This window comes from Cariama cristata, unplaced genomic scaffold (genome assembly GCF_000690535.1).
Source record: "Cariama cristata isolate BGI_N322 unplaced genomic scaffold, ASM69053v1 scaffold29301, whole genome shotgun sequence".
In the NCBI taxonomy this organism is placed as follows: Eukaryota; Metazoa; Chordata; class Aves; order Cariamiformes; family Cariamidae; genus Cariama; species Cariama cristata.
In genome coordinates, this window is record NW_009601458.1 from 327 (window position 1) to 12,256 (window position 11,930).

Sequence of the window (11,930 nt, forward strand, 5' to 3'; positions counted from 1 at the left end):
TGTCATTAACACGCCTTGGGCACCCCACGGCCCCGGCATCGCCCTGGGCCGGTGCGAGGTAAGGCTGGGCGCCCCTTGCCCAAGGGGCCCAGAAGCCCGCATCGCTGTTGATAGCGACATTCAGTTAGCGAGGGGACTGCCCACGCCGCAAACCTGACCTGTGTATTTTAAAACAAATGTTATTAGGAGATACGGCTGTTTTGAGAACCTGTTTGAGTTCCTTTAGTCTATGGCCGTGAGATTCCCGTGTGCTCCAGCCTCCTGCTTCTCCGCAGAGCTTGGCTGGGGCACGTCGCGGCTCTCCTCCCCACGTCGCTGGCTGAGGGACTCGCGTGAAGTTACCCTACGCTTTATAGATGAATTTTTCTCCTGTCTCCAAAGTCCCCTGACATTTCAGGCTCTGAATACGGGTCAAAGTGGTGCAGTTGCCTGTTTTAGACAAAGTGGATTTAACCTAATGTGTTTATCCTGGGGTCATGCAGTGTTAACACTGAGTTTAGACCGTAGCCTAAAATGTTGCTGCAGCTCACGATAGCTGTCAGTGAGACGAGGATCCCACGTTGCCAAGAGTGGTTTGCTCATCCCTTGAGGGACGCACTGGCTGAAACTATTGCATGGTCTTGCAGGTTGCTTAATTTGATTGAGCAAATGTGACAAGGATGGAAATGTAGGTGAGCTTCAAAATAAGAGCACTGTGCTTGCAGGTGGGAGCCTGAATTTATGCACAAGGGAAGTAGCAGCTGTTGGTACCGTAAGGACCATCCAGTGTGTTCCTAGGTCCACGTGTTTAGCTTGCCGTGTCCCCCTCTTGATTATTTTTGACCCTAAGTAAATGTTACTGGGAGCCTTCAGCTCAGTTGGAAAACTTGTGCTGCCCTGATATGAGAAATGAACTCCAGTAGCGTCTTTGTCCGAAGCTTTCGGGCTTAAGTAGGATTGTGGGGTTGCTCTTAAAAATCAGCCTTTGGATTGTCTGATGGGTGTAGTGGAACAGGAAATCTGAGCCCAGGAGGAGCCCTTTGGCACAAAGAGACCACTCTGCTTTCCAGCCTGGCTGTAGGCTTTGCCTGAGTCGGGAGTTTGGAGGGGCCGACCCCTCTAGACGTGCTGTGCGGGGAGCCCAGCGTGTTTCCTTGCAGTCGTCCTTCTTACACCTGCTGGAGACACCACATCCTCCAAACTGGGAGTGGATCCGACTTCCCACATGGATGGGATACCCCAGGGCGGCTGTGGGCAATGCTGATGTTCTTGAGCAGCTGCCATTGACCGAGTGCAGTGTGGAGGATCGTCCTTTGAGCAGAGAGGGCTTTTCTTCCACAGCTGGTCTGCGCAGGGGCTCTGCCTGCTGCTTTCCAAGGCAGGGCTGATGCACTGGCTGCTTCTGTGTCCTAGGGAGTTGTACAGATCCTTAGAATTGGGATCTGAACCTGCGCAGGCAACTGGCCATTGGTACAAATCCGGTTTGGCTCAGTGGCAGAGGGTCGAGCTGTCCCTAGTCAGAGTTGCAGAGCTGTGCGTTGGTCTGTGCTTTACAGAGTTAGCAAACGCTGCCGAGGTGATAACAGCAGCCAGAGACATCCAGCTCGGCCCTGATCACAAGTGGAGTGAAACATCACAACTCCAGATGCTTAAAAAGTGCCGTCGATGTGCTCCAAAGGAGGGCTGGCATGTAACCTGGGGTTGGAGGTTGCTGACTGCATCCTATGAAGTCTGGAAATGTGTGTGTGAAAGGATGGTTGCTTATTGACGACGTGGTTTGGTTTTTTTGTATGTTCACAGAGGAACCTGTTGGAGGAAGATTCGGATGAAGAGGAAGACTTTTTCTTGTGAGTTTCTGAACAGTTACTGTAGGGAACGTGATGTCTTAACTGTCTACATCTCTGAGACCGCAGGTCTCAAATACCAAAAGCTGATCCCTGCCACAGAGGTGGGAGCTTGGGAATCAAAACCTTTGATTCTTTTGAGATGATCTCCCAGAACCTTGGCATCAAGCACGAATTAAGACTTAATAGGTGTGGCCTTTATAAGGGTGGAGTGTCCCATGTATCCTAAGACATGGGAGGTATGAGAACAGTCTTCTGTCCACAAGGCGTTGATTCTCTCTTGCATATTTTTGAGTCTGGTTTATAAATGTGTTTTCATTGTATCTTCCATCCTGATTGTTCTCTTTTCTGCCTGCAGGAGAGGGCCTTCTGGACCAAGATTTGGACCCAGGAATGACAAGATCAGGCAGTAAGTTGTTGTTCCTCAGTGTCACACAGATAATATTTTATTCTGGCACTGCGAGTTCTTGCTGCTGTCTTACTGGAGTATTTCTGTGTAGTTTTGAACATGAACACGGCTTCTGCTTGCTTTCTTCTAATTGACAATTCCTATCTTACATGTCCACAGCTAAGGGAAATCTCAAATTTGATTCAAGCTATCAAGAAATTGTGCATTGACAGAGGTGAAGGGATAGGATTGTATCACAGTAGCTTAATGGAGTTTCTAAAGCCCTTGCTGTATTCTGGTGATGACCCGTTCCATGCTTTTATGAGGCTGTTTTTCTAGAGCATTAACCCTGAATTTGAACCTTTGCTAGCACCATTTTTTATTGTTTCATTGCTTTTTTTTTTTCTTCATCCTATAACTTTCTCCTTAATGTTTCAAGAAAACAAGTGGTCAGGAACACATCAGGACCATGTTTTTTGGGCAGCAGCTGGTCCTCTGGCTTCCTCCAGATAAAAACCTGGTATAGGTGACCTGGAGATGACCAGTGACTCAGTGGGGTCAAAGCAGCTGGAAAACAGGAAACCATTATAGTTGGAGAAGGATCACTGACGATTAGGGCAAGGAGTGAACACTCTGGATCCTTCTCCTGTCGAGTCATTTCCTGGATGATGCTTGTTCTAGGCTCCAGTTTGTCCTGCCCTTTCCCACGAGGGATGCAATGGTGGTACTTAATAGGAAGGGAGGAGGATATTCACAGATCCCTGGTTTGCGTTGCCCTGTTTCCTTTGCTGACCCTCACGGAGCCAAAACAGAGATCTGCACGGGGACTGATGACCGGGCGTTACTCAGACTGGGTTGTCTTGTGTGCAGCCTGAGTGTTGCTCTTCGTTAGGGATTTTTTTCATGCCGGGAAGAAGCCAGCGCAGCTCTGAGATGACTCATTGCCAACGTCAGCGTTAGGCAGTGCTCGTTTGTGTGCCTGCTTCCCATGTTACCTTGAGAGGCAAAGTGCGCTTGAGTTACACAAGAAGCAGCGGGTTGTTCAGTGCCCTGAGTTTTCAGAGGGTCCCTGCTCTCTCCAGGGTGTGAGGATGCTGTTAGTAGAGGTGCACTGCTCCTTCAAGTTAAACCAGTGTGGATAAAGCCTCTCTTCTAGGGCAGGGCCAGGCTGATCTGGAGTGAATGAGAAGGATGACAACTGGTTGTGAGTGGGGTCCCACCCCATAAAAAGGTGGAGGGGGGTGACGTCTACCTCTTTGTCCTCCTCTGCTGGAAAGGAATTACAGAGTGTCTTCTGCTTTCCCTGCATGGCGGGGGAAATCAGGAACTCAGCTCTTCATGCTGTCCTGGCCAGGCAGAAGGGAGTGGGAGCTTAGGTAGAGGATAGCACCACAGCTGTGAAGGGGAAGAAAAATGAAAGAAGAAATGACCCAGGAGCTGGTGGGTTCATAGGTGTGATGTGACTAATGCCCAACACACGTGAGGCTCGCCCGTTGCCGGAGATTCCCTGTCTCGTGGACCTGGGGAACATGTCCCTTGGGGGTAGCAAGTGGCTACATCTATCTAGTATCTGGAGCATCTATTATAAAATAGTATCTATTTTCTGGTGTCATCAATGTTGATTGCTTTGTTTAATAAGCATTTACAGTATGCAGTCATCACTTCTTGTCATGGAGCTTATTATTAAGTTTCTGATCAGACCAGCCCATATGCTGGATGGATTGATGCCTGGTCTCATAATGATGCAGTTCGCTCTGGTTTCAACCAGAGGAGGAAAAGGAGGATTGGGTTACTGCTGAAACACTGTAAGGAAAAGACATTTTAAGGAGGAATTTGAGGATTTGGAGAGCTGAGGCATAGCTGGGCAAAGCTAGAGAGACTGTAGCTGTATGGGGCTGGAGGAATGAGGTGTGAAGACAGGCGTAAAAGGAAACTGGATGCAGGATTGGGTAGAGGAAAAAGTGATGTGATTATGGGAGCAAAGACGCAGAACATGTTGACTGTGAGGGGCAAGACTGTAAACTTTTCCTAGTTGTCCTTGGCAGTGAAGGGGCTTGGATCAGGGTGGAGAGTTTGGCAGCAGAGACCCTCAAGGCTGGCTCAGCTGCAGAGAGCGATGGTGGGGAACACTGCAAACCTCGTAGGGGGAAGAGACGAGTTAGAGGCAGCGATAGCAGCAGGAGGAAGCGTCACAGTCCCTTCTGTGTGCTGTGTTTTGTCCTGATGTGTCTGGAAGTTCAGGCTCTGTTGTCCCGAGAGCTGCCTGGTTAGGCTGGATGTTCCTCCAGTAATTAAGTGACTGCATGGGATCCCCTGGGCTCCCTCTGAGACCTCCCTGTCCCTGGAGTGCGCTGGAGCCGAAAGGTAGCTTTTAACAGGCTTTTATTCTTTTCCCCAAAGTTACAAAGAACAGGTAAGGGAGAGCTGATCTCTCTTCTCTGCCTTTGCTTCCAGGCTTTGTGAGAAGTCCTGAATGTGTGTCATGAGAGCTCTTAGTGCCTTTTTGGGGGAAGAGGGGACGTTCGTCTTCCACCGAAGTTTCTTTTATTTAGAATAGGAGCCTTTCATCAGAGGTCATCTTTTTCAAAAATGCTACTAAAATCACCCCTTTTTCTGTGCTGTTTGACTTCCTTCACTGCTATTTCTGCTTTCAGGCAACTGTGCTGCTGGATTGGGGTTCCTGCTCGTGCTGGCGATGAGGCTCAGCACACTGCTGTGGCTCCCCAGGAGCCAGGTCTTGGTCTCTGTGGTTCCCCCATTGCGTTGCTGAGGGTGGCCAGCATCCCTAGCCCTGGGGCTCAACCCCAGTGGCTCTGTCTGGCTGCAAGCCCCAAGTTACATCCCAAGCAGGGGGAGGGTTTGGGGAATGGTTTGAAGGCAAGAGTTGATTGCAGCTTCCCAGGGCCTGGCGGCTCATCGCAGGTGACTGGTTGTGCAGTGGACCCCAGCCATAGTCCAGGCTTTCATTTGAAGGTGATAACTGAGACCATGGTGTCAGGCATTATTGTTGGGTATGATCCTTTCAAGGACTGAAAGGCTTCAGGGGGGCATAGACTGCTGTCTTCCTCACAGTTGGGATGAAGCAGTAACTTAAACCCAGGGGTTTGTGGCGCAGTTCAGCACTGATCCCCCATTGTTGAGTACAGCAGGGCTTTCTGCCAGGCAGCCCCTCTGCAGAGAGCCGTGCCTCGGGGAGCACTGCACCATGCTGGCCTTCTGCCTTTGCACCGTCCATCTGGCTTGGCTCTCCGTCCCGTTCCCTCTTCCCTGGGTTACTGCCACAACGAGGGGTGTTTGTGTGTAATTTGCACGAAAATACACAGCACTATTAATATCGCTGGGGTGGAAAATAGAAGTGTGTCATGCTGGCTGTAAACAGCCAGTTTGGAGACAAGAAGCAGCCTTGAGCAGCACATCCCATGGTGCGTGCACGGCCTGTTTACGGCGTCTGAAAAATCCAGCACTGTTGTTAGCCCAACACCGTGACCAGCCCAGGGAGTTTTTCAGTAACACACTGCGGCCAAAATGGAAAGGCTTATTCCTCCCACTCCAGACCTGGTAAAGCACAAGAAAAGAGGAGTCTAAACCAAGCTAAGCACTGTTGGGTCTCTTGTTGCTTTGATGGTGTACACTTGCTGTCCTTGTTAAAAGCATCATATTTGCAGTAATTAGTAAGAAGGAGGGTCATGGGAGACATATTTTATGCTTTTGTCTTCCTCCCTTTCCTGGCAGGTATTTATTCTACTTTATTTCTCTTGGAAATCTGGCAGGAGTGAAGCACATGAAATGCATGTGTCAAAAGCCAATAGCTCCGTAACAGGAAATACACTTTGTATTAGAGGATTCATTCTCTCTTGCCAAATAAAACAAGAAAATATTTTCTTCTTGGTGCGACTTGAGTTTCCAACCTCAAGCTTGCCAGACTAGTGGGAATTTTTTAATTTGTTCTGAAACTGCAGGGCTAATGCATAGGCTGGGCATCTTTCAGCCCCTTCCTGGAGAGGCATCCCTTGCAGCAGTGATGGGTGTGAAAGAGCAGAAAGCAAGGACTGGCTTAAGGTCTGGTTAAGGCACTGTGTGGAAATCAAAGTTTCATTCCATGGCTTGGTCTCTTCTTTGCTGTTTTTTTCCCCAGAGTTCTCTTTTACATCAGATACCAAAAGGTACTGGGATGCTCGAATGTGTCTGTTTTCCATGGGAGTTAAACACCTCAACATTTGCAAGAGTTTAAGCCTTGATTTCTCTGTGCCTCCATTCTCCATCTGTGAAACGTTTTGTTCTCTTGGGAACAGCTAACGGCGTGCCCGGGCCATGGGCAGGTAGCAAAGGCACGCAGCATTTTGCCAGCAGCTCAAGTGAAAAGAGGTGGGATGCTGAGATGCAACTTGGACAGCAGGGGTCTGTGCTCCATAGGTCTCCCAAATGCTGGTATGCACCAGAGCAGCTTGAAGTTACACACCTGCCTCCTTTGCCTTCAACACTTTGAGGTGCCCTGAGACTGCAGCAGCATCTCTCCAGGCTCTGACCTGTACTGGTGGGGATACGGGTGGCGTTGCTTTGCGCTGCATGTTCCTAGATGCATTGTATCCTTGTATGCTCCCGCTTGTTAGTTGTACCAAGATAACTTGGTTACAAATGTGTTGTGGGAGGAAATCTCTTTATTTTGAAGCCAGAAAATGATTTTAGAAACCTTTACATACTGCAAATGTAGTCTTCTGCCTGTGAAACTGATGTTTAAGGCCTTAGTGTTTTTGCCAAGTTGGCTCATCTGGGATAGCAGCTGTTTCTGCTTTTCCTCTCTTGCCCCAAGCTATAGCAGCGTTGCTGGCAGCTCTGAGCTGGGAATTGTCCGTTGTGCGGAGGTAAGAAAACCCCCTCGCAGAGCATGCTACGTCCTCACCTGCTCACCTGCTGCCCCGAGAAAGGGCCACAGGGCTGTGCATGTCCTGCGTGGGAGGGATACTTTGCTCCGCAGGGTACCACCACGTGTTTTCTGGGCAGCATCTGTCTGCATCCTCAGTGCCACCTTCTGTGCTTTCCCAACAGTGGCAGCTCTGCCACTCGCCTCGTACCTTGTAAAACAAATGGTGGATCAGAACAGGCTCGTGGGCATGGGGCAGGTTCCTGCTGAAAAAATCTATGCTTTTCCTCTCCAGATAAGGAACCTGGCAGGTGGCTGCTGTTGATGTGGAAGGCAGAAGCTGCCACCACATGGTGTAGGTGGGTTCAGAGAGATGCTGCTCCCACGGACTCTGATGCAGCACAGGGAAGGCAGATTCCTTTCTCGCCGTGTCCTAAATAAAGCAAGTTTTTATGTGTGTTGCTGGAGTCCAGTATGTGCCATATGAGGGCTGTTGAGTCAGAACTTGGCTTCAGAGGGGTTGCCTGGCTGTTTGAGCTCTGGAAGCCGCACTGCAGTGGTGCTACAGAGCCTGACCTGAAATGCTAAGATGGGAAGCACTTTCATATTCAAAGATCTGGAGCTCTTTCTAGAGCTTTTTGGGGAGAAAAAAAGCCTTTTCTTTCAATGACTTTCCTTGCCTGTTTTTGGAACGATAAGTAAATGTGAGCAAGGTATGTGCTTTTCCACTGTGACCACTATTGCTTCTTGTAGCTGCTCCTCACGTGTACATCTCTGTGCGAGTGTCTGCTCAGTGAGTGGCACATAGCTGGTAGGGAGACAGGAGAAATAGGTCAATATGAACCTATGTCTTTGATTAATTAATCAGAGGCATGGTGGCTAGGACAGAGCCCTGTTCCTGGTTCTGCAGTGCCCTGTTGACCGGCCTTGGGCAAGTTGCTCTGAGTCCCTCTTGGCCCCAGTTTCCCACACCACGGTGGAGGATAGGCTGTCCTCATCGTACCAAGTGCCCTGAGCTTAGGTGCTGGATGATGGCTCTCCGAGTGGTGGAGTTGGGTCTGGTGCTGCTGTAAAAACCTTCATTTGGCAAATAATGTCTTTGAGCTTCTGCATGTGTGAGATGGCAGTGGGGAGGAGAGGGTTTTGTGTGAGTCCAAAGAGGAAGATGATGTGACTGGATAATTTGGGGAGCAGGATAGTGTGGGTGCTACGCAGGTGCTAAAGATGAGGTGCTGGCAATCCTTCTTTCCCTTGGAGACACCAGTGCCGCACTGTTAATAGGAGGGGGGTGTGTGTTTGGTCATGTGGAGAGCTGCTGAAGTGGCCTATTTGTGCTGCAGATTTAGCAAATGGTGGGTGCATTTTGATATGTTTAAAGTGCTTTAATGTTTTTAATCAAGGCAACCTAAGCCGTCAAACCTCAGACTTATGCAGAGCGAGTGGCCTGGAGCGATTTCTGTTTTGTTGCCCTGTGTGTAGCGTTGCCTCCGAGACATTGCTGTTGCCATTTACTTTCTGGGAACGGTATGTCTCAAACAATGTACTGTCTCCCTAGGGCCCCAAGAAATTTCTTATTTCTATCTCCAGGAAAATAAAAGTGTATTAGCTCCAAAATACAAACCAGAATGTAGCAGTATTTTTCCAGCAGGAGTTTTTTTCTCTCTTACCAATGTGGCTTTTTTTATGGAGTGAATAAATGCATTTATAATAACCCTGCGGGTGTGATTTAGGCTACTGTTCACTGAAGCGACTACCCACGGAGTTGCGTAACCTATGAGGAGATGGATTATAAAAACTTGGTTTAGTTTGTATCAGCCTTTTCTTTACTGTCCTCTTGATGCCCCTGCCAGAGTGGGTTTCATTTAGCAACTCAGTTCCCAGAGTGAGGAGTGCACCTTGCTTTGATTTCACCCCAAGTTATTTAGCAAAAGTGTGGTGCGAGGTTCTATGAAATCTGGAAAGATAAGGTGTGGTGTTCGGTTTTGGGTTTTTTTTTTTACCCTTTGTGAGCTCTTCTACAGCAGAGGAGCCCACCAACAGCAACTAGTGCCTCTTCTTACTGCGTTTGTGTGTTAAAGGTGTTACGGAGGGTGCCCCACTTCTGCTGAATTCCCAGTGCTCTCTTTGAGCCCCTCATGTTCCCTCGCCCTTCCTGGGATTGCCAGAGACCCACCCCAAGTGATGCCGTGCCTCTAGCTTTCTCGGCATCCCCTCAACCTCCCTCCACTGTTGTCCCCTTTGATTTTTGTCCGTGAGCTCTCAGATCATGCCAGCCTGGGCAGCTCTGAGTGAGGGCCAGTGCTGCAATGCAAAGCCGGTGGTGCTCGCTTCTGCTCCTCACACTGCCTTTGCTCTGCTCCAGTGTCCAGAACCAGGTGGACGAAGTCATCGACGTTATGCAGGAGAACATCACGAAGGTGATTGAAAGAGGCGAGCGGCTGGATGACCTACAGGATAAATCAGGTGCAATGCTAAATGCAGCTCTGCTGGCCTGTTCCCCACGTCTCTTCCCTGTTGCTGCGCCAGGTTACCTGATTTCAGTTCAGAAAATGCCTAGTGACAGACCTGGGCTTCTATTTCTGTCCTTCCTGGGAGTGGTGTTTCCCAGCCTTGGGCTGCAGATCTGATTTTTTTGCTGACGTTCTCCTCTTTCCACCTTTGCTGCCTTCTGCTCTGCGCAGAGGTGTTAGTTTGGAGGCATTTGGGTACTGTGATCTAGTTGGTCCTTCAAGCAAAGGTAGATTGGTCTGTCTCCCAACGGCCCTGAGCATTTCAGCTGTCTGCTCGCTTGCTGGCTTGCAGAGCAAATTCCTGTCCTTAGTGGGCAGCCAGTACAAAGGGGGCTCAGTGGGACTCGGCAGGTCTGTGTGTGCTCTAGCGCAGGGCGTCACATTGGCATCTGCTGTGGCTTTGGTGAATCATGCTGTGGTTGGGTCTTTTCCCCTAATGCCGAGTTTATTGCCTAAAACTTAGTGGAGTTAGTAGAATGAGTGGGTGCTCTGACTGTGTATGCGCTGCTGAATCGCCCCTTTTCTTTTCTTTTCTTTTCTTGAACAGAAGAGTTATCAGACAATGCAACAGCTTTTAGCAACAGAGCCAAGCAGCTTCGGAGACAGATGTGGTGGCGAGGCTGCAAGGTGAGCAAGAACAGGAACAGGCAGGGGTGGGTTTGTGGAAGGGTGGTGACCTGCCTGCCCCTGGGAGGGGATGGAAAAGCTCTGCTTTCTAGCTGAAAAGATGCTGGAAGGCAAAGGCCTCCTTTCAGGTCAAAGCAGCTACACGTGGCACCCCGTGTAACGTGCCTCTGTGCTCCTCTTACAGATGAAGGCGATCATAGCACTGGTGGCAGTCATTCTCCTCCTTGTGATCATCGGTGAGTAGGTCCAGGTCACCCCAGCCACGTCCGGCATCGAAATATTCGTGGTACTCCACACTGTGAGTGACACCGTGGTGCTGTTGTCCCTGGGGGAAAGCACCTGAGCCATTCCGTTGGGCCTCATTCTGCCTTAAGCCATCAGAAGTGGTGCCTGTAGACTGCTCTGTGCTCCTCTTCTGCAAGGCTTAAATGTGCACACAGAGGAGCAGGCTCAAACCAAGTCCTACTGACTGTGGCCAAAGAAAGCCAACATTGCCCTGCTGATGCTGTATCAATCCAGGGTTGGCACTGACTGATCTGGAGGCCGTTGGGATTAGATGGGAGAGTTTCAGACCAGAGCAGTGTCTTCCAAAGGCCTCTCCGCATATATCAACCATCTGGCAACGAGCCTGCTCCCTGCAAACGCTCCTCCCCTAAGCTGCTGGCCTGCTTAATTTTCAGCAAGCAGTTGTGACTTTGCCATTGGTGTCTTCCCCTGCCCTCTGCCCTTCCTGGTCTCTCTGGAGCTCCCCAGAGCAGAGATTACTTTTCCTGCCAAACAGGTAATAACGACCAGAGCATGTTTCTTCCAGGCAGAAGTAATTCAGCCCTCTGCCTGCAGGATGGTGTGTTCCAGGGATCCAAACAGCCCAGCACGGCAGTGCAGCTCTTCTGTGCCACTGGCTCTGGCAGGTTTTCCTTCCACCGACCATGGCTGGGGACAGTTCTGTAACTGTTCTTGTTACTTCGGCAAAATCCTCACAGCCTGTTGTCCTGCTGACACACAGCCCTGCAGCGGAAGAGGCAGAGCTGGCAGCAGGGTTGGGAGTGTTGTAGAGAGAAAGATTGATGGAAAATCCCATCTGGTTTAATTTTGGGAAGCTGGAAGGAGATGAAGGTGGCAGGAAATGTTGTCTAGCATGTGTGCAGGCAGCAGATTGCGTTAGCTTGAGCTTGGAAACACTTTCGCTCACAGCTGCTTGGTGTTTGTCACTACAAAAACGGGGAGGATCTCTCTGGCAGAGGTGGGTGGTGCACACAAAGGTGTGTGGCTGAGACCTTGTTTCTTTGTGTTTTCCAGTACCCATAGTCCTGAAGTACCATACCTGATGTGGCAGCTGGAGGCTTCGGTGGAGCTGGCTCTGGGATAACCAAACTGCTGTGTAATTTAAGTGACATATCTGTATATAGCTTTGAAGTTGTTTTTCTTCAAGGAGTGAGGAGGCAGAGGCAAGTAGCCAGTTCTAACAGAGCATTTTGAGAACTGCCAAATGACCCTTTTTTTTGGTCGAGTACCTGCTCCTGCTGTCAGACTTTTTTAAATTTTTTAGTAACAGAAGATTCAGTTCCCAAACTGCTTGTTTTGTGGAATTCTGGGTCTCTAGTTTGGAGCTGGCTACTTGGCACTACGGTCTATCTGTATATATGGCTGAGTTGTAATATTAATAATAATACTGTTAGAGCAGTTCCTTGCTGCCTGCTGTGAAAGGCAGAGGGGACTCT

General features: G+C 49.5%; 1 protein-coding gene across 2 annotated transcripts in view; it reads left to right on the top strand.

Annotated features, from left to right (window-relative positions):
- Positions 1 to 11,706, top strand: part of VAMP4 (vesicle-associated membrane protein 4) — an 11,922-nt gene extending 216 nt beyond the window's left edge. Inside the window, exons 2-7 of one of the 2 annotated variants that reach the window (XM_009710472.1) lie at positions 1,780 to 1,826; positions 2,182 to 2,232; positions 9,435 to 9,535; positions 10,133 to 10,209; positions 10,394 to 10,445; positions 11,509 to 11,706. In XM_009710472.1, coding sequence (XP_009708774.1) covers positions 1,780 to 1,826; positions 2,182 to 2,232; positions 9,435 to 9,535; positions 10,133 to 10,209; positions 10,394 to 10,445; positions 11,509 to 11,537 — 357 coding nt within the window. In that variant the 3' untranslated portion in view covers positions 11,538 to 11,706. Of the gene's footprint in view, positions 1 to 1,779; positions 1,827 to 2,181; positions 2,233 to 9,434; positions 9,536 to 10,129; positions 10,210 to 10,393; positions 10,446 to 11,508 lie in introns of both variants that reach the window. The other variant, XM_009710471.1, reaches the window with a different exon arrangement.
- The last annotated feature ends 224 nt before the right edge of the window (positions 11,707 to 11,930 follow it).